The 21,841-nt window shown below is 46.1% G+C and overlaps 1 protein-coding gene across 1 annotated transcript in view; it reads right to left on the bottom strand.

Annotated features, from left to right (window-relative positions):
* Positions 1-13,976: 13,976 nt before the first annotated feature.
* Positions 13,977-21,841, bottom strand: part of LOC120838834 (5'-nucleotidase-like) — a gene marked incomplete at its 3' end in the record, with an annotated part of 54,889 nt that continues 47,024 nt past the window's right edge. The window contains exons 2-4 of the mRNA XM_042291288.1: positions 20,110-20,307; positions 18,951-19,067; positions 13,977-13,999 (exon numbers count right to left, since the gene is read on the bottom strand). Of these exons, the coding sequence (XP_042147222.1) occupies positions 13,977-13,999; positions 18,951-19,067; positions 20,110-20,307 (338 nt within the window). The remainder of the gene's footprint in view (positions 14,000-18,950; positions 19,068-20,109; positions 20,308-21,841) is intronic.

The raw sequence follows: 21,841 nt of genomic DNA, 5'->3' as shown, positions 1-21,841 counted from the left end.
TTAGTTCAAATACCTCAGTGCATAACTTATGTGGCAAGTATATGTGTGTTTATTTATCTTGAGTACGCTGTGCAATCACACTAATTAAATATTTTGAAGGCTTAATTTTTAAGCTGTGACTTTTAATTTGTAGTGCTCCTTATGAAAGCTTACATTCCTATTCCAGGCCCAGATGGGTGTCCCGAGGACAAGGATAACCCTTATATAGACACTTGTGTAAGTCCCGATATATCTGTGTTGTACCTTCTGTAGTTACAGACAGGGCGAGCGCGTGGTGTTCCAATATTCTCAGATCCGATAAGTTCCGCAGTTACTGACTGCCACTTGTACAGGAGTGCAGGCACAGAATGTGCCTGCACTCCTGTGTTTACAAAACTATAACTCTTAGAGAAAAAGAAATGTTCAGCGAGTGCATGCTAGTTTCTCTATTGGGCAAAATTGTCTGTACTAAATACACATATATAGCAATACCTGTTGCTCAAAAAGTACGTTTTGGTTGGGTCGAGAATCAAATGCAGAAGGAAGTGCGATTTGCTGCTTTATGCATTCATTGGACTAATCATTACTTTATTTTTTACTTTTTGAGTAGTGAATTATTCCTTAGGTAGTGCACGATTAGTAATCTCGGACATGCGAAGCAATGCAAAAGAACTAGGGAGCGGCAAAAGCCGTGAGCACCGTCGAGAGCCATTGAAAAATAATAATATCTGCTGCTTCAGTTGGAAGCGACATCAAGAGTATAAAATTTTCCAGGACTGAAATACAAGGGTCTTAGACCTGCAAGCACGTCCTAAGTAATTCGGTCCGCGATGCCTCAGCACGCTCGGTCATGAAACCCACTTCAGGACCGATACAGATGGACAGGTCATTAAAATCAATTAAGATCACCCCACATATAGGGCATCCACGCAATCGCGCTATGCAAAACCCTGCAGGGGGCTAGAGACAAGATCCTTGCCTGGAGCATTTGGATGTGAGTCCCAGGTATGCTCCCCGATGAGTGGAAGCTATATAATGACATCTAACGAGTGTCAGACTCAGTCCGTCAGCTGAGAGCACTAAGTATGTAATCGTTGGGAAAGGCAACCAGCATAAAATGCTTCATCTCACTTTCGATGACAAGCCCATGCACAAGGAGAGGGAGACTAAGGTGCTGGAAGTCTACCTCGAATGTAACATTAGCCAGTCCCGATGACTGGAAATTGTCACAAAGACATGAATACGAGGCATCCAGCTTCTCAGGCGCGTCATTTATCACATGGGTAATGCAGGCGAGAAAGGTGCCTGACAACTCCTACAATCGTAACTCATCTCCAAGGTAACGCATTACACGAGATTCTGCCGCCTCTCAAGAAAGTACTTAAACAAGCTTGGTTTGCAACCAAAATGCGCAGGGAAAGCGAACGTTGGCCTTCTTAAGCAAACCAAGTGGTCCCACTAGGCGATTGCATCTCCCTCCCTAAGTGAAAAGACAGCTTCGACAATTTAATCATGTTGCGCTGAGAACGTTTCGACTACACAAGACAAGGCTGACCTCTCTACCAATATTTGCCCGTATTGGAGTCACCAAGCTTCTACTCATCCTGGCCCAGACACTGCAATGGGACTTAACAGTCCTGACTAGTACATGCAAAACGCCTGTGAGAAGCGTATTCATTGTCTCTTCCGATGGGGTCCGTTAATTCCTGCCTGGTGACGTCGTAAAAGGGTCAGGCTGTTGCCTGTCACGACCCTGGTGGTGGCACATTAGCGGATGCAGATACAGCAGTTCTGCTGTAGCTCAATCTTAGTTTTGCAGTACATGGAAGCTTTTACAGCGACAAGCTGGGACGCTGTTATAACAGTGGTGCATACATTAGGCTCGTTCCTTACTTCAAGACTCCTACAACGGACCGTCAGAATCGCAGTGTCTGGTAGCATGACACGCCAGCTCTTATGACGTAATTTATTCCCTCCAGCCTCGGAACCACTTTCAATGCGCGGGTGGTGTAGGCCACTAAAGAAAACGATTCGAGGAAGCACTACAGGCACTGTAGACCTGATGCAATCATCCCCCTTTCCCCCTTTTAAAGAACCCAGACCTGTTGTCTGTGAAGAGGAGAGTGAAATATTCTGGAAAACACTAAAGCAGCAACAAAACATCTCGTAAAAATCTAATACGAAGTCATTTACACAGATGTATCCACCGGCATTAGTAGATTAGCTGGTTCATAGCGTCAAGCTTCTCCACTTCACATGAGTGCAAAACAGAGAAGCTTAACAAAGTTTCACTGGCACACATCCACCAAACGTCATTACTTTGCTCCAGTGTGCCAGGACAAATGGCTCGTGTCGGAGAGTTTCGGTTGGCTTGATGTTATCAACATTTTGCACGCTATTGCAAGTCAGCCCTTTCTGGTTGTGACTATAGTTGAACCGCCAGTTTCATAGGGCAGTGATGGAACAGAAAACCTCAAGCAATATTTAAGAGACTATTCATTGCCTTGCTTGCCATGTTACACTTAATGTGTCTTATAAGGGCCTTCCTTTTCTTAATGCAGCCAGTGAAACGTTTCTCAGATAATATATAGTCATTTTAATAGGCATGTTTTGTATCAAAGGTTTCCGGACATTTTTTATTTAGCTATTTTTGGACAATTCGTATTAAATGTACTATCTATATGTTGTTGAATTGCTATTAAACTTTAAACATTCAGTTTGCAGTCAAGAAGGTAATATCCACACACTTCTACAGAAAACATAAAACGGCACTCAACTAATAAAAACAGAAATTTAAAACTCTATCCTTGGAGTGGCTGTTTTTTTGTATGTAAGTTTCAGAGCAACTGTATTCATGATCCTGCGAATGGTAGTTGAGTAACAAGGCTACACTCAACCTGGTACTCATTGCAGAATGATCTGCAGCTGTCCCCCACCTGCCAAGTGCTCCTTCAGCTGGAGAAAGACAATCAGGAGCCCAGCATACCTTAGCTGGTGCCACCCGAGTTCACACCTTTAGGGTCCCACCGCACCCTGCTGTCGCCGCCAAGACCGGCCCTGGTTGAGCGGCAGCTGCAAATCCAACAGCCAGTCCCGCTGCATTTCAGAAAGATGACGCGTAAGGGTACCTCTTCGCATTGCAGGGCTCTAGAGGATGCGTCCCTGACGACGGCCAGAGAACAATCTGTTTGGCAGATGAGCAGGGTGTGCACAACGGAGCAACTTGACGTTAACACACCCACTAGGGCATTTACGGCCTTCATGTTCATGGAGGTCAAGAACATGCTACCTATTTATCAAAGCCGTTTTAAATTTAACATGCACAAGATTTTATACGGGTTGAAGATGGAAGCCCTTTGGTGAGAAAGAAAATCAGGAGTAATAAGCTTTGATCTGAACAAAACATGGTATTTATCGTGCTAGCTTTTTATCCGGTGGAGCTACTACTGGGGGTGGGGCTTGGGAGGGCCCACTCAACAGAGCAAAAGTTGATGCTGAGAGTGGAAAGCAATCGCCCCTGTTGCTGGCATGCTTTTTTTTTTTTTTGTTTTTTCTTCTTCAAGATTTGGTTGCCTACGTTGCTGAGCGCTTGTCGGTCCTGGCGAGGTTTGCCGTTTGCTTGAGTTTGAGATAATAACTAACGTTCCCATGTGGAGTGGAGCGAAGTTTGTTGAAAATAGAGGCCTAACTTGCTGAAATGGTCTAATTTGGTGGGCAACCTAGGCTTCCGTATCCTCACTCCCCTCTTAAAAAATTTGTTCCAAACTCAGGTTCGAGCTAAAGGCAAGCTTCGTCGGAATCGACAAAGGTTGAGCAAGCCAGGCAACTCTGTCTGGGGAACACGGAAACAGCGTGCCGGCTGCAGGGGTGGCTGCTTCCTACTTTCAGCGTCAAGTGCCACTCTGTTGAGTTGGCCGTCCCTTGACCGACCCCCCCCCCCCCCCCCCCCCAAGAAGCCACTGCAACCGATAACAAACCAGCAACATTAATACCAATGGCTTTCCGGCTTTGAGCATACATTAAAGAAAAGAGAAACGTAACATATTGGCGCCGCTTTTTATGTAGTATTGTTCTATTCACCTTGTGAAGTGGTAGCCTAAAGTTTTATTTTACTAATTGTTTATTCCATGTCTTGATTGGAATGTTGCATTGACGTGCTCACTTGCTACACATTACTATGTTTTGACCTGAGCGTGTTGTTGTAAAAAAATCTGTTCTTAATTTTTATTTACATTTCATTTCATGATGGGAATATATTATTATGCAAACTTGTGATACATTACTATCTTCTTTACTTGTTAATACTGTAGCATAAAACATATTGACGTGTTATTTTGCTCACTGTTTAGTTTATATCATAGTTTCAATGCATGTATCGCCCCCGTTGAGGGATGTCCTCAACGGAGGATAGAATAATACAAGGCAGTGTGACTATTTCGACGTCTACCGCCAACATATCTCAAAATTTATTTTGACGTCCCCCGTCGACGAAGCTGTCGCACCGGCAGTGGGTGGTAGCCATTTTGTTCGGCTTAGTTTCCAAAATAGGTGTTGGTCTTCTATTGACAGAGTCACATGCTCGCTGTTTTGCACGCCCAAGAAGTTTCGCTCCTACTAGGCACTAGAAATGTCTTATCCAGCCTGTGTGTGCTCGACTCGCTCGACAGTTGATCCTTTTGGACATGACACGTTTGGCGGCAATGTTCTTAGTTTTTGCTCGTCATCTCAGAACACGTCTCACTTGGAGTTTTGAGTCCCGAACCAAGGCGAGCTGGATATTTTTCTATCCTAACTGCACATAACAAATGTGAGTGCGTATGTTAACTACATAACACAACGAGTTGGAAAAACGTTCTGTGGCTCTAGACGACAATGCGAGTGGATCTTTTAATGGTTGCAAAGTCTCGCTTTGCATCTGGCTCCCGTCTATTTTAAGCTGGGTTTCGTTGGTTTGTTGTTTAATGTAGATTTTTTTTGTTCGTATATAACATGCATATTGAACGTGGATTGCTTACCAAACGATCGGGATGTTAAATAAAGTGTTGTGAATGCAAATCTTCCCTTTATGACGTTGACTGGTGCAAACGAACAATTGAGGTTCCGACACACTGAGCAAAAATAAATTAAATTTTGTAATGTTTATCAGAACCAAGCAAACGTTACGTGTGGATTGATGACTGAATTGTAATTTGACAAGTGTTTTTTTTTTTTGCATTCCCTATAAGTAGCGTTATCCTATTTCGGATAAATCCGAAAGACTCCGAAAAACACACAAGGGTAGAATTTTTTGTCAATTCGAATGTATTCGAGAAACTGAGAATTGAGAATTTCGATGCATCAATGTCCCCTCCCCAGTCCTCCCCCCCCCCCCCCCCCCCCCTTCCCTTAAAGAAAGGAAGAAAACAAAATTAAGTCTCTTGTCCACGCTGTGAAGGTGGTTTGATAGCGAAGCTGTGGTATCATCTGCAACGATTGTCACTGGACTATGGACCCTTTTTATGGCAAACGCAACCAAGTGGTTTTCCAGTCTTTGACGTCTCAGAGAACTATCGATTTATAAACAAAATTAGAAAAGGCCAACTTAACAGCGCTGCTTGAAATGTAGATAAAACGTTTAACCACCAATTCTCCAGGTGAACTCCAAAGAAACGCATTAGTGCGAGATCTGTTAAAATGTTCCGAGTATTCTAGTAAACCAGTTGCCTCCTTCAAGATGTAATATTGTAATACAGCTAGACAAAAAGAAAACCAAGCCGGCGATGAAATCCTCAGCCTTTCCTAGAGTGTCACCTGTCGTCTACCTGCCTGTCGCCCCTCTCACGCCGACATCATTCCAAGACGACATCTGCGAGAATGTGGAAGACTGGCTTCAGCAGTACGATCGTGTGTCGCGCCAGTACGCATGGGCGGCAGAACAATGCCTCTAGAATATTTACTTCTCACTGGAGGTAACGGCAAGGTACTGGTTGGAGAGCCACGAGGCTTCGCCTACGACGTGGTAGACCTGCGTGGGAGAGCTGAAGTGGACCTTCACAAATTAACGCCGAAGACAACGAGCCATGGGCATCCTTCAAACAAGGTACCAAGGTCTCAACGAGAGCGTGACAAGCTTCACTGAAGATGCGCTGCGCCTGTGCGCTCGCGCCGATCCTGGGGCCATTGAACACAAGAAGCTGCGCGTCCTGATGAGAGGTGTCAAGAACGAGATTTTTGGCGGCCTCGTTCGCAATTCCCCGACGACCGTGGATGAATTTTTTGCTGCGACAACAAACATTGAACGAGCGCTGTCGGTCAGGTGGGTCATTATTACAAACTCGCCGCCGTGGCTACTATCTCATCCCTTCCATTTTTTTCCGCCCTAACCTCGGCGGCGTTGGCATTGAGAACCTTCGGGAGGTCATTTTGGATGCTGTTCGGAAAGAACTGATACGGTTGCTACCTTCTCCAATACGACCAGCCGCCGTTTCGAACGTGGAGGCTGTTCGCGAGCAGGTGCACCGGGTGCTCTTGCTAGAAATACCCGTCGCAGTGGCTAGCAAACAGCCGGCCCTGACCTATGCCGCCGCCGCCAAGAGAGCACCTCCCGCCACACGACAATATCAGTCAGCTCCCTGACGTAAGGTACCGGCGCCGCAGTATTCTCCATGCCCAGAGCAACGTGGCACGAGGAAGACCACACTCTAAGAAAAAAGGGAGGAGAAAGGTAGCAAAAGCGACTGTTCCTCCTTGTTGCGGACAAGTTGCCCAGAGAAGGGAGGAACGGCAGTTCAGATGAAAGGAGGAGGGCGAGTTCCTCCTTGTTCAGTTGGCGCAGGGGTAGAACATCGCGCTTCTGACCAAGTGGTCATCGGTTCGATCCCCAGAAAAGTGTTTTTTTTTTTTTTTTTTGTAAAGTTTTTTTTTTTTTTTTTTGTTTACCAAAACACACATAAACAAACCCAGACCGATGAAAGGAAAATTAAAGTCCTTATTATTCTCCGAGACGTTTTCCTCCTCCAGGCAGACCGGAGAAAGCTTTCGCCCTCCCGACCCATCTTCTTTCGGTTTCGTTTTTAGAGCACATCGCGCACGTTGTTTAATAAATTAATGTTGAGTTGATTGAGCTTCAGCGGCAGCGAAGGCCGCCTGTAATTCCGTCTTCTAGTCCAAACGTGCAGAACATTTCGGTTGCATTGACGTTTTTACCACTAATTTTATCAAACGAGCTAACGAAGCCGCTAGAAACAGCGAAGTTCCGGAGCAGTGCCAGCAGCGCTACATACACTGGGTATGACGGCCGTCTCCAATTTGCGGGACGCACGCGGAACTACAGCAGCGAAACCACGAGGAACTGTTTCGACGTTTTCGACGTTATGGAAATCGCGGGAACTGCGTCCAAGGAAGGCAGGTTTTCCTGCCGGCTGCCTGGGTGCCTTCCGTGCTGAGTTCGGTTTCGTTGTCCCGTGCCGAGTGCCAACCGGCGTTCAACGTGATTCTTCTGCGTGTCAGCAACATCGTCAACGTGGTTCTGTATTTCTTCGTGTCAGCGACATTGTGATGGCAGTGTTGTGGGTTGTGAACAGAAGACTGGAATTATCGCCTATGTGACCGTGTGTTCGCGTATCAGTGGTGTAACAACAACAAGATGAGATGACGTAAACTGTCGGGCATTGATGCCGCTGGTCGGGCCGTTATCGGAGGGGCCGGGGTGTCGCAGGATGACATTCCGCTTTACATTAAAGAGTTTAAAACCACTTGAGGGATTAGGTGCAGTCGATCGACGTGTGGATAGTCATGTTGGAACGCTGGTCTGAACGGTAAGCTCCTATCGTACAGTGGCCAATGTGACTGTCGGTCCCCGAGAGCGATTGCGCTCTGGGGAAAAGACAACACTACGAAAGTATGACGGAAAGTACGTATATTTATAATGGAAGTTTAGCATAAAAAAAAAAAAGACAGGCAAAATCGAAAAAAACAACAAAAAACGTTATCCTTTATTTTACTGTTTAAATATATTACGGTTCCTGTAGAAACTGCCCTTATAAGTGGCGCGCTGGGATGAGCGCTAGAAGTTTTCGAGCTCGCAACGGCGCAGCCGCGCAGCTCCGTACACTTAACAGTTGTCGCAAGTCGCGGCTTTGACTGCATTCAAGTTGATCGAAAAGCGATTTCTGTGCCCGTGAAGCATCACTTCCAGCTGAGTGGATATCCGCTCTACAGAGATTAATTCAAGACGGCAATTGCAGCTTTGCGCGAACAGCACAAATAGAAAAACGAACACTACAATATAAATACTGGCTACGAAGGGCCATGCGGGAAAACAAACTCATGGCTTGGAACCACATTGGAGCGGCTCGATTTATTGGCTTTCAAATAATTATGTTATGATCGAGCGTCTTCTTTTTAATAAGAGATTCATCCCCTGAGCCATTAAAAATAGCCTCAGATGTATGACATTGCTGGAAAAAAATGAACATGGTCGGAATATTTTTTTTTGCTTAGGGAGTCACCGAAAAATTCCGTACGTTCAAAACGACCACTATAAAAGACGGAAACGCAGGGCTCGGTAGGAGTGATCGGGGTAGTGTGCTGTTGTATTGATGTTTGTATGTGCGATGCCTGTGTATGTACATGTTCAATATATGTTGACCTGATGTTTGTAGTATGCGCAACGTGTCTGCATGTGTTAGAGATTCCGAAGGAAAGGAAACGCAATTGTGGCGTAAGAAAATAAAAATATTTTTTTGTAAAACATGAATTGGGCGGTACCTAGCGCCACCTAGCCTAGCTACGTGCGATTACTCTGCTTGACCCTGCCATCTGGTGGCAAGCGATTTAACCTCCTTTTACGCTACGCGGCTACGCCATAATTTCGTGTTACCGTGCTGAGATAAGCCAAGAGGTTGCTTCGGATTTGCTTTTTTTTGAGAGCGGCTTTTGGTTTTGCGGGCGAATGATTTTCACTCCTCCGTGATGTGCGGTTGACGCAACGGTTGACGAAGGAATTGTGGCTCGAGGAATAGCAAAGGTAGGACATAAAGTGCGCGAACTGAGTGCCGGTTGTCTCCGTTGAACATCGCAGTGCTGACGATGAGAAGACTGAGTGACTGCATGCTTTCGAAACGTAAGTTTCTTTACCTGCAGGGGTAAAGAAACTTCGGAAATAAATACAGTTCGCGGAAAGCTCGTGTTACGTTTTTATTTCCTGCTCCTCTCGCTTCGGTCAATAGACTTAGTGTTCTCGTTAAGCCTTACCGAGCTCGATTTGCTCGATTCGTGGCCGCCATAATGAGATGCAGTCGACGGAGGAACTTTTCCTCCCCTGCTTAAGGGACGAAAGTTTCTCCCTTTCTGAAGGAACATATGTGTCAAGAGCGTTCCTCCCTTTAGGGAGGACTATACTGACCCTTTTTTCTAAGAGTGCAGTGTTTGGAGCACGGCAGACCGTCGCCCCTTTTGCTATCGTTGCGGAGAGGCACACCACATCTACCGGCACTGCTCCTACCGCCAACTTGAAATTCGTGGATTCAGGCCGAACGACCGGCGTCCAAGGTACAGCGGGCGTCCACGTGAAATTGAAGAGTATCTGCGACGTTAACCATCCCCGGGGCCGTCTTTGCCTCAAGGATCACGCTCTCCAGCACCGCGACGTCCTGCTTCACCCCTTCGCCACTAACGCCGAGACAGCCTGCCCTCCCTGTCTCGTCATCAAAAACTGTATGCAGCAACGCCTGGAAGTGGCGTTGCCGAAGACGGACGAAGCAAAGAGCCTTCAAGAACGCCGGAGAGCTCCTACTCTAACGACGACACGCAACAAAACGGCGCATCCGTAAAGGTGTCAAACAGCCTCAACGTTTTAATCGACGGCCACGACACGACGGCGCTCATTCACATCGATGCTGATTATTCCGTTTTGAGTGGGAAGCTCTCTCGTCGATTTCGGAGAGTGATGACTCGTTGGGACGGCCTGGCAATAATAACCGCCGGAAGTCACCTGATAACGCCAACCGGAATGTGCACTGCACGCGTTGAGGTACACGGTGAAGCCTGTCCAGCATAGTTCATCTGCTGCAGGACTGCTCGAGGGACATCATTCTCGAAATGGACTTTTTGTTTGAATACAGTGCCATCATCGACCTAGGTGAAAGTAGGCTAACATTCCGAAAACCCGTTAAACATCCAAAAGATCGAAGACCATTGCCATCCGCGGTCCGAGTAATTTCCGATCATTTTGTGAGGTTGCCACCTCGGTCAAGTGTCCTTGTACTCGCCAGGACCAACGAGGCCACTTGCGGAGAAGCGCAACTAGAAGGCAGCATGTCCTTGCTCGTAGGTAATGGTATCGGCATTGCCAGGAGTGTCACGAAGCTCCGAGACGGCCGCACAATGGTTCTCGTTAAGAACTTCCGGAACGAGCCACAGCAACTAACCAAGAAAACAAATATATCCCTCGTCAAAAGCTTCTGCGACCTAACCGATGAACTTGCGGTAGCAGAAGCATCTCGCGTACGCGACCAGGAAACGTCTGCGTGTCATGAGAGCTCGACGTCAAACCGAAGCTGTCATCCCCCACCTAAAAAAAAAAAAAAAAAAAAAAAAAAAGCCGGCGTTTACTTTTTCGCACAAAACTTGGAGAGCCAATCACCACAACTTACGTAGCCAGCTCATCGAATGACGATGCCGAAACATGTTTACACCGAAAAACGCAATCTGAGTTCTGACATTAAGCAATGCAAACCGTCAGGCCTGCATTGCTTAATGTCACAACTTAGACTGCGTTTTTTTTGTCTAAACATATGTTTCGGCATTGTCCTAACTTAGCTGCCTCCGTAATTTGCAGTGATTGGCTCTCCGAGTGTTGTGCGGAAAAGTAGTCGCAGGAGCTTTTTTTTTTAGAGCGCAGCAGTGACAAGAACTCATCGAGCTACTTGACGAATTCCACGACTGCTCCGCCGCGCCATCCGGAGTTTTCCAGACGAGAATCGCAAAGCACCGGATTATCGCCGATGTTGATGTGCACCCTGTTCCTCAACCGCCATACCAGGTTTTCTTTGAAGAGAGAGAGAGAAGCCATCCAGGAGCTGGTATAAAAAGAATTCTCAACCATGACGTCATCCAGTCTTCAAACAGGCCAAGGGCCGCCCCGGTAATGCTGGTCAAGAAGAACGACGGGACCCTGCGCTATTGCGTAGACTACAGGCGACTAAACAAGATTACGAAAAAGACGTCTCGACACTCCCTCGTATCCAAAACACGCTTGATAGACCCCCCTGCACTCGTTATTTTTCGTCTGGAGACCCCAAGAGCGGTTACTGTGAAATAGAGGTAGACGAGCGCGACATAGACAATATGGCTTTCATCACTCGGGATGGACTCTAGCTATCATTTTAACGTGATACTGTTCGGACTTTGCACGGCGCCAGCGAAGTTCCAGAGCGTCATGGACACCGTGCTGGCGGGACTAAAATGACAGATATGCGTGGTCTACCTCGACGACGTTGTCGTTTTCTCTAGCACCTTCGATGAGCATCTACAGCGCCTAAAGGATGTGTACTCCAGGCCACCAGGAGCGCCCGCCACACTTGATAGACGACAAAGTGAGGACATCAGTTCACCATTGTCTATGGTGAACGATGTTTCTCGGTCACGTCATAAGCAGCGAAGGCGTTCGCCCCAACCCCGAGAAAACAACCGCTGTAGCTTTTTTTTTTTCTTTTTCTTCATTTGCCTTGCGGATATTTTTCCTCATGAGGGGCAGAGATAGAGACACTATACTGTGTTTCACCTTACGATGGACCCCCAAAGAACGCTATGAACCATCTCGGTCAATCTAGCGCTTTGAATGCATCACGTGACTATGCACCCCGTGCAATGCTGCGCCCATCTTGAAAGTCACGAGACGCTGACGCGGAAATGGATTGGCCGGAACGGTTCGCAGCGTCCTCTGCGGTCCATCGTAGGTTGAAACGGAGTGCAGTGCCTAACGGAGCCTCTGCCCCTCAACAGTTCAGCCGTGGCAGATAAGATAAGAGTGTCAACTACGACAACAAGGCAACAAAGCAGAACAAATATTGTCACGAATTAAGGCGACGAGAAGGTGAAAATTGAAATGAAAATAAAGGTTTAATGGGCGAACTTGTGCCAACAAAATAAGTAACGAAATAGCATCGAGGCAGCAGAAAAGCGGGCGGCGTTTCGGCGGCGCTACAGAGCACTAGCGAGACTGACTGGACAAGGTCGCGGGCAGCTGCTTATCCATCCTGCGTCACTATCTCGAAAGTTCGGCAAAGAAAGTTCGAGCGTCGCGCGCTCGGGGCGAGGATGAACTGGCACTTTCGAGAACAAGAAAGCAGGAGGAAAGTTACGTCTGGTGCGAGAATGAACGCGAATCCTCAAGAAGTCCGTGACCAAACGTTTCTTTATCGACCCTGCGGGTGGCAATATACACACTCTGGAAGCCGCAATCACAGGATCGCACAAGCCAAGCAAAGCGCACCATCAATGACAACAAAACAACAAGGCAACAAAGCAGAGTGAAGATTAGATTATACACGGGCAATCAGCTGAAATAGTAAAACCACTAGCGTCACGCATCACATTAATAACGTCATTAATGTTGGTCATCAGCAAAGTAATGCATGCTGAACACACAACAAAAAAATGTACATTCAGGTATGTCACTAGTATAGAACTTTGACAAAAGAAATGGTGTAAATTTATACAAATAGAGATCACGAACAAAATAAGTTCAGAAACTAGAAAAAGAAAAGAAAACTTCACAATGAAAATGTAATAGAACCACCAAACAGAAGCGTTCTGCATTTACTTTGCATTTACTTTCCAATACCCTCCAGAGAAAAGGCCTTCAGAAGGTTTCTTTGTCTGTGTGCCTACTACGGGCGATTTGTCCAGCACTTTTCTCGGTTCGCAGCGGCGCTCACTCACCTCACCAAAGATGCCGTCGCCTTCGAGTGGAACTATGAACAACGGCGTGCGTTCAACCAACTAAAACCACGTCTGCAGTCAACTCCGGTACCGGGCCACTTCGAAAAGGATATCGAAACAGAAATTCACACAGACGCAGAGATTCACACAGAAATTCACACAGACACACAGAACTTCATACAGGCCCCTACTTGCACTTGTACAGGATGGCGACGGGAGAGTTATCGCGTATGCAAGTCGGGCCCTCTCTAAAGCAGAAAGAAACTACTTGACAACAGAGGAGGAATGCCTTGGGGTTGTCTGGGCAATCACTAAGTTCAAACTTCACCTGTATGGATGCCCGTTCCGAGTTGTCACCGCCGCCACTCACTTTGTTGGCTTGCCAACTTCAAGACCCCACGAGCCGACTTGCGCGGTGGAGCCTGCGGCTCCAAGAGTTCGTCATCACGACCACCTACAAGTCAGACCGCAAGCACAACGACGCTGACTGCCTGTCACAGGCTCCTGTGGTGTCGGGCCGGACGGACACATATTATTAAGATTACACTTTGTTTCGTGGCAACGGACGCGAAGGATATGGCAGCGCGGCAGCTATGCGACTCGAAACTTCGGGAGCTGATTGCCCAGTTAAAAGGCCAAGGAGGCGCGGTTCCCCGATTTCCGTACGCCCTCTACATTCTTTCAGCCTTCGTCACTGGGCTCTCCGCAAGGAGACCCTTGTGGCTGGCCAGTGTGCGTGGCTCCTGTTTGTGCCGGAGGATTTATGTGAAGAAATCTTCGAGGCCTGCCACGACGATCCCACTGCTGGACACCTCGGCGACAGTCGGACGCTCGCACGCATTCGCGAGAAGTACTACAGGCCGAGGCTCCCGAAGTTTTTCCGCCATTACGCCCAAACCTGCCGAGAGTGCCAACGTCGAAAGACACCGCCCATACATCCCGCGGGACTCCTCCAGCCAATAGCATCGCCGGTGTCTCCGTTCCAGCAGTTTTGTATAGATGAACTTGGTTCCTTCCCTACTTCGACATTGAGAAACTGGTGGATTATCGTGGTGGACAGACTATCTGATACGATACGCCGAGACGAAGACCCCACCTTTCGGGAATGCTGTTAAATTTGCCAACTTCTTCATGAAATATATTGCTCTCCGGCACGGCACTCTAGAAGTCTTGATACGTCCGACCGTGATTCCGCCTTTCTGACTCAGCAAACTAAAATATCCTTTGTTTAAGCGAGACCGGCCATCGTAGGGCGGTTGTAGCACGATTCCCCCGGTGGCAGTTCCCCCGTCCCAAATGCCCCGTGCCATTTCCCCCGAGTGTCAAAATCTCCGCTGTCAAATTCCCCGTCTTGCCTCCCCCGAGCGCCAGCGCCCCCGTATCCAATTTCCCCATTTTGTAACTTTTGTGTGCCTCTCTATCCAGGGGCAATCAGTTGATCGAGCGACGTTTCATCGACATATCGTTTCATCAAAAGTTTGTTACACCGACAGCTCGGATTAGCTTCCTGTCGCCGCGAAGCGTCGTGGACGGGTGGTCCGCCTGGATTAACATGGGTTCTTGTGATGCACGTGCGACGAAGCTAGTTTTTTTACGAAACATGGTGTCGATGAAACGAGTGTCGACGAAACGATACGGACGCCCGTTGATCATTTCCGATGTTCTTTGAAACCAACGCACACTGTTATTCCGTGATCCTGTGTCAGTTCAGTGCTTGACAATATTGCAAATTATGAAAGATTTATTAACATGTTAATGTATACAGTTTTGTTGAAGCAATGTCCACTACTTAGATACCGCAATATCGCTGCACCAGCCTCAGGAACTCTTGAATGTTGAGCTCTTCATTGGACAGACGCTGCTCGAGCTTCCTGATGGCTTCGTCCTTCATCTCCCACTTCTTTTGTCGCTTTCGGGCTTGGCCGCCGTTGGATACCTGGAGGAGGGTGACTCTGCTAGTGGCCTCGTCCCGCTTGATGTGCTCCACGAAAGTGTAGACATTGGGGTGCGCTTTCCCGATGGTGTTGTTAATTTTTCTGTAAATAAAAAAGCACAAGGATTACAACTCCTGGTAAATAAGCATTCCGATTTTTTGATAGCAAATTTATACCATACTGAAAAATGAACTGACCGGTGCCAGGCGTCCTTTAGGTTGTTTGTCCGAGCTCCGCTGTTTTGGTGGTGGTTCCACTGCTGGGTGTCGTAGTTTCCTAAGAGCCAAGTATCCTCGAAGTACAGGATAAGTTGTGGGACTCCAAGGGCTGGTGGTGCAGTTGCCTTCAAACCCCGCTAAGCAATACGTACGAACGCTGGCGGGACAAAGGTTAAACCAATTGTCTGGCGTACAAACATCGTTACCGAAGAATCTTCCTGGTAAGCCTTGGCAAGTCCGAGTTCTTGAACTTTCCTCCAGATTGCTTGAGCGAAGTGAAAATGGCAACCCTGGTGCCGGATTCCAGGAAAAACGAAAAGAAAAGCCTGGATAAGGGCCAGTTCAAAGTCCGTACGGACAACGCTGAGTGACAGAGGTGCACGAAGAGCGTCCAACGCCGTCTTGAAGTTCGTGAAGGCCGACACATATACTTCTCGAGACTTCCCAGGTAGAAGAAAGTAGGCGATGTGGAAGCTCAAACCCTCTTTGACGGCGCTTATTGTGACCAGTTGATAAAACAATGAAGGGCAGGAGAAAAACGTGCCATCGATGAACGCTTCAACCATTTCCGAAAAATAAAAAAGCAGCTCCTGCGTGCAAAAGCAAAGAACACGGCCTGCACTTATGCTGACGTCGAACAGCAGGAAGTCTCGCTTGTCGAGTGTCTCCGTATGCAGTCTTCCAAGGTTAATCTCGGTCATGTCCCTTGGTAGGCTCGGTTGCTGCTTTCTCTTCTCCCTGTCCATGGTGCTCCTCACGCTCTCAAAAGTCGGCAGCTCAGCCATCACCGTGTCGTCAACCTAGAACAAATTGGTCAAGTCACAAACAAGATTCAATCGCGGGCACCATGAACACGCATATGAGTGTAATAAAACATAGTATGTAAAGACGAGACAATTTTTTTGCCTACTTGACCCACAAGGCTCAAGATCTCTCTGCTGTACACTTGCGGTGCTGGCAAAGGCGGCTCCGAACTAATCCTTTGCTTCAATGCATTCTTCAGTCGCGCTTCCCGAAGTTGGCTGCTATCAGGTGGATGGTTGTGCTCTGAAACACATCGACGTGATGATAATGAAACGCCGCAGCAGATTTTAGTATCATTCATTCAGTGCCCTTCAAGCTGAACAGCAATCCGAGAGTTTGCGAAAGTAAAAAAAGAAAGTCATTAGCTCACCTTGTGTTGTCTTGACGGCTTTTCCGTGCTCCGTGAGAACTGCTGCTTTGCAGTTATTTGTCCAGTATTTAGCACATATCCAGGCAGTTTTCTCATCTTGGTTCTTCCGCTGAAAGCAATACTTAAATCCGTCTAGTATTAGGCCTCCTTCTCTTTTGCCGTTTTTAAAAATTCGACCTCCATCTCCTGCATCTCAACCTAGTCTGGGAAGCATCCAATGTTGACAGTTCCTTAAATAGAACTCACCTGGTCGAGTTCGAGGTTTCTTTGTTCTTGTTGACCCTCGGTATGCACTTTTTCTTTCGTCCGGTAACTGGAATCGGGGGCAGAGGACGGGGGGAAATGAAAAGGGGAGGGGGGCACGGAGTTTTTGGAACCCGGGGGAAATGAGGTCGGGGGAGATAACGCAGGGAATTTGCTGCGGGGATATCGACACGGGGGAATAGGGATTGGGTTATTTCATGCACCACCCCGTAGGATGGACAGCACACTATCCACAGGCAAATCGATTGACCGAAAGACTCGACAAGACAATCGCTGACATAATTTCTATGTACCTAGACGTTGAGCACTGAACCCTAGATGAACTAATGCCATTTGCTACGCTTGCGTACAACACGGCGGTTCAAGAAACCACGGGAATGACGCTGTTCAAACTGATACACGGCCGAAGGGCTACCAGGATGTTCGACGCCAGGCTACCTCCCATGCCAACCAACGACGGCGACAACGACGGTCAACTGGTCTCTCAAAGCGCGGAAGAGGCTCGTTAACAGGCAAGAAACAGAATTCAAGACCAATAGCGAGTCGACGTACTCCTGTGTAACCTTGATCGTCGTGACGTACACTTTAAGCCCGTAGACCAAGGATGGATTTGGACACCAATACGGCGCCGCAATCTCACCGAGAAGCTTCTGAAACGCTACTTTAGACCCTGAAAGTTTCTCCATCGCCTTGGGCGTTTGAACTACTAAGTGCTGCCCAACAGAATCCTTCATCACGCCGCTTGCCGCAATCCAAGGTAATTTGTGTCGTTCGCCTCAAGCCGTACCACGAAAGATAGCAATGAGAACGTCGGTTTGATTGTTTAGAAAATGCAGTTGTTGTAATTCTTGTTTGTGTCTTGTTTCTCTGTGTTTTCTTTTTTTTTTTTTTTGCAACGAGACGATTTGGTTTTTTTAAAGAGAGAGAGCAGTGCAACATGCGTCTCCCAGGAAGCGCGTCCGTTGCCGAATGGATATTGTTCTTGGCTCTCCCGCAAAGGACCGAGGTTCGATGCCTGGGAGCGGACGCAGCTTTTTGTTAATATCTGTAAGTGTCGCGCTTTGGCAAATTCGAGAGCCCTATTGGTTCTTCGGGGTCGGAATGTTCTACGTGTCGAACATTCTACGCCGAATGTTCCAGAAGCCCAGGCGTGTACATAAGGGGCTTCGCGTGGTGATCTGGAGTCAGTTTTTCGCCTGCGCTCTATCCTGCTGCTACGCCGCTATCGACGCCAAGCGACGCCCATTTATTTCATCCTTTGTTTGGCACAAGTTCGTCACATTAAACCTTTGATTTTTTTATTTCACCCGTCTCCTGACATGTGAAATCCGTGAAAATATATATCGTCGCGGTTGGATCACCATCATAAAGAAGGTGTTACGTCATGCAATACTAATCTTCTTTCTTATTCTTTCCTCGCACGCACCTCTAATGACTAAAACCACCTTCCCTCTCAAGTGGCAATAATTCACGATTACGATAATACTTCAAACCGCCGTCCGATCTATAATAGACTGATAATTCTATGGGTGTTATGTCTGGCTACGTAATATTTGGAACAGTCTAATTAGTCATGAGTTTTTCGTTTTATGTTTCGCTTTTCAATATAAATAAATAAAATGAAGAGGAGCTGATGCCGATATGCTTCCAATGCGGAGCAGCGCATCCTCTTTACGGTCGCCCGCTCCCCACTGGTGATAGCAACAGCTTGAAAACGGGTATATGTGAGCTTTAAATACGCTCCGAGGACGCTCAGTCGACATTGTGTTGCGCGGATTGTTTTAACCTTTCTAGACACAAAAAAGCGTTTCCGGCAATTTCCGATAAAGCTTCAGACAACTGGCAACCATGGTTTTAATCACGAATACGGCCGAACTGTCGTTACCCTGAAACATAGCTTATTTAGTGAATAATTAGGGCCAGTCCCAGGAGCGCCAAGCCGTAGCTCCTGACAGCAGCTCTACGTGCTCGTTCTGTTGTTCTCGTGTCGTGTCACTCGTAAATCATGCGTGCTCTTGCGGTGTTCACTCTGAGATGCATGAACCGCTACGCGGATGGTTCACTGTCACAATGCCGTTGCTACAGAGGGAACGTACAAGTAACCATCAGGACAAAGCAATCGGTAAAAAAAAAGAAGAAAAGTGTCGCTGAAACTTTTTTAGTACCAATTTCTTTATTCAGGATTATTTTGCAACATATTTACTAATTCGGTGCTTAATATACTTTTATTTATTGATAAATAGTCAAGCAAGAACGTATATCGCATTTTCTAATACCCTATTTGACTCCAGAAAATACCAAGAAATTGTCACGAGTTCACAACAAGTCAGTATACGTGAGTGTACTGCAAATAACACTTCCCTATATTCTGTCGCTTCACTCAATATATTGCTATAATGTTCTATGGTTTAGCAGTAGAAGGCTTAGGAGACGTCTTGTTTGCGTCAATCGGGAGACCAGCCGTGGAATTGGCAGGTCTAGGGTTGTCGTACATAATAACGCGTCCCTCTTCGGGCTCCTTAATAGGGGACATCTTGCGGACGTATTCAATTACCACCTCGTTGTCAACAACTCCTGTAAATGCACAAACGTTATTAATAAAATACCTCTGGCATCTTATTCTAGCTTAGCGGCGTCGTAATAATAGTTAAAACTGGGAAACTTTCTATAGACCATTCCGGAATCGCCCACCGCCTTCCATTGTACTTTCGAAGCACTACGGCATTCCATTATATAGCGCGTGAAGGAGTACCTATGCATAGAGAAAGCGGCTCATCATTGTTTCGCATTTTGGGATTCCAGAACGAAAAAAGAACAGAGTAATAACAAACCAGGGTGTTTATTTGCTAAATCTTGTATTCGCTCTTTTTCTTCAACCAACAGCGGCAAGAAGAAGGAATTGAGCCGCCCTAAGGCTTTACGTAGCGTACAAACCGGCCCGAGTGCACATCGGAATAGCCCAACAATAAACACCCTGCCCCGCGTAGAACAAGTTGGGGTTGGCAAGAAACGCTGTGGGAATTTCCTGAGAGATATATTCAGTAAACAATTGAAAATCAGAATGATTTTCACAATGAAGTATCCATTTCACAAGAAATAAGAAAATCGCTTCATGACCGATTCGAAACACCGAAGACTTGACATGCCTTTGTAATTTCAATTGTAGACTTTTTTAAATTCAACGTATATTGATAATAACTTTACCAGTTCAGTTTGAAAACACTGGTTTTGCAAACGGTACATCTTTTTAATTTCTTAATTTTTAGGAGACATTGGTGTTTTTGTTTTTGTTCCCTACTGAGGAAGGACTCCTGTTGAATGGATGACTAAATGAATTATGCCAATACTCGTAGAAAGTTCGGTGCTTGATGTTTGAGCGGTGGACGGAATAAAACAAAACTATTACCGATTTCATATGGTTGTGATATCGTTTCGATCATACCAAGGTGCAAGGGAAATTCATATTTTTTATGATTGATGGGTGCACTCAATCAAAAAAGTATGTGTTCAGAAGGTGCAAGAGAAATGAAACAACCTGCACTCTTCCCAGCCCTCTCAGTTACTTAATTTTGAGTTTAGCCGGAAACTCTAAAAATAAGACGAGATGTTTACTTACCTTCTGTGTCTTTTTTTACGGTGCTATCGAATGTGAATCCGTCTCCACCGTTCGCAACGTAACTTGTGGTGACAATGCGGTATGTTTCGTTCAGCATTACAGGCTCATACTTTGGTATCTTACATTTGGAACACAAAATATCAAGTTTAATTACTCTGCAACCTTTTTCGAGCGAGAAATTAAAAGCCACACGTATTCCTGCAGAAGAAAAGACGAACGAAAATGCATTAGAGGTAAAGCCGGTGAAGTAGGATCCGCGTGCGATCTGGAACCATCAACTCGTGTGTTTTTTAGAATAACGAAACAAAAAAAATCGAATTTAGAGGTCATACGTTCTATGCTAGCTAAGGGTATTTGGCAAACCCCACAGGAAGCCTGATGAATAATAAGAATGCCTGCCAATTTTCGGTGTGCTACCGAAATCTCAGCTGCAGATCAAGAGTGCGCCTTCTTCCGCAATAAGCCTGCATGAAATTGCGGGAACCTCGGTCATTCTCTAGAATATATACTACTGCTTCAACAAACCTCACTAAAGTTCAAGTTCACTCCTGCTGCTCGTGAGACCAAATATTGCTATTTCAATTTCTTTTTAATATTGTATATTCTTTTGTTTAAGCTATAAAATACGTTTAAAGAAATGCTCTATCGTTCTTTCACTATTCCAAGTCTCTTTCGAAGTGTTCTCAGTTTTGCCTGTTAAAGCTAAAGATTAAAAACACTTTGATTGGCTAAAAGCATACCTTGAAAGCTACATAATTATCAGTAAAAAATTAAGTCAATAAACAGCAATAATTAGTGATTACGGCAAAACTAGGAAGTAGCGCTTTTGTCGTTCGTTTATGAAATAGATCGACGCATGCGTCTTCCGGATTTTTCTTGAGATAACTATCAGCAACACCATATAACTTAAGTTTTGGGGCCTGTATTAGTGTGCTATAAATTTTTTACTTGTCACTATACTTTGATAAAGTTCCTGAATCTTTCAGCATTCGCCTTTTTAAAGTTTGGCGCCCTTTCTGAATATGTGTATTGTGAAAAGCTGCACGGGGGGAAACAACTTTGAGATATGTCGCAATTATCGACTACGCTATACCATTTCTTGCCAAAAACAGGCTTTGTCGTATATAAGATTTCGATAAGTTATACTACAGTTTATAGCACGACACGCCCTAGCATCTTAATTAAACGCATCGCGTTCAACCGCCAATTCTACGTCGTGCTTGCGTTAGTTCCATATAATTTGTTTTACCATGTAAATGTGTCAACGAATTTGCGATCGTTGGAGTATCACTGCGTTATCTTCGGATGTTTGACTAGGTTAATTAAGGTTAATTCACGAAACTAATGCGATTAATATGTTATGCTCCAGCATATACTTCTTCAGTATTTTTCTTTTCTGTTACAGACCTTCCACTCGGATCTCTGTTTACAACGTCAGTGCTTTCCGGGTGCCGATCGCGAGGGCTTCGTGCCAGATTAAAAATCCCGGGTATGGTGAAACCGCTACGCCGGCGTCAAGCTGACCGAATCCGGCCCGGTGCCGATGCTCCGATTGAGATTTCACCTCAAAGTATGCCATGATTTTTTGATATGTGAAGGCGGCTTGAGTAAGTTTCGTGCCGCAGTTCAAAGTCGAGGTACGAAATGCTCAGAGCTTAGGAGCATACTTTTCAAGCTACATTAAACTGCTCATATGTTAATCCGATACAGAAAATAAAACAAATCTCACCTC

Source organism: Ixodes scapularis, unplaced genomic scaffold (genome assembly GCF_016920785.2).
Source record: "Ixodes scapularis isolate PalLabHiFi unplaced genomic scaffold, ASM1692078v2 PGA_scaffold2__306_contigs__length_199485367, whole genome shotgun sequence".
Classification (NCBI taxonomy): domain Eukaryota; kingdom Metazoa; phylum Arthropoda; class Arachnida; order Ixodida; family Ixodidae; genus Ixodes; species Ixodes scapularis.
The sequence above is the reverse complement of the archived record's forward strand: the minus strand, read 5'-3'. Positions and strand labels throughout refer to the sequence as shown.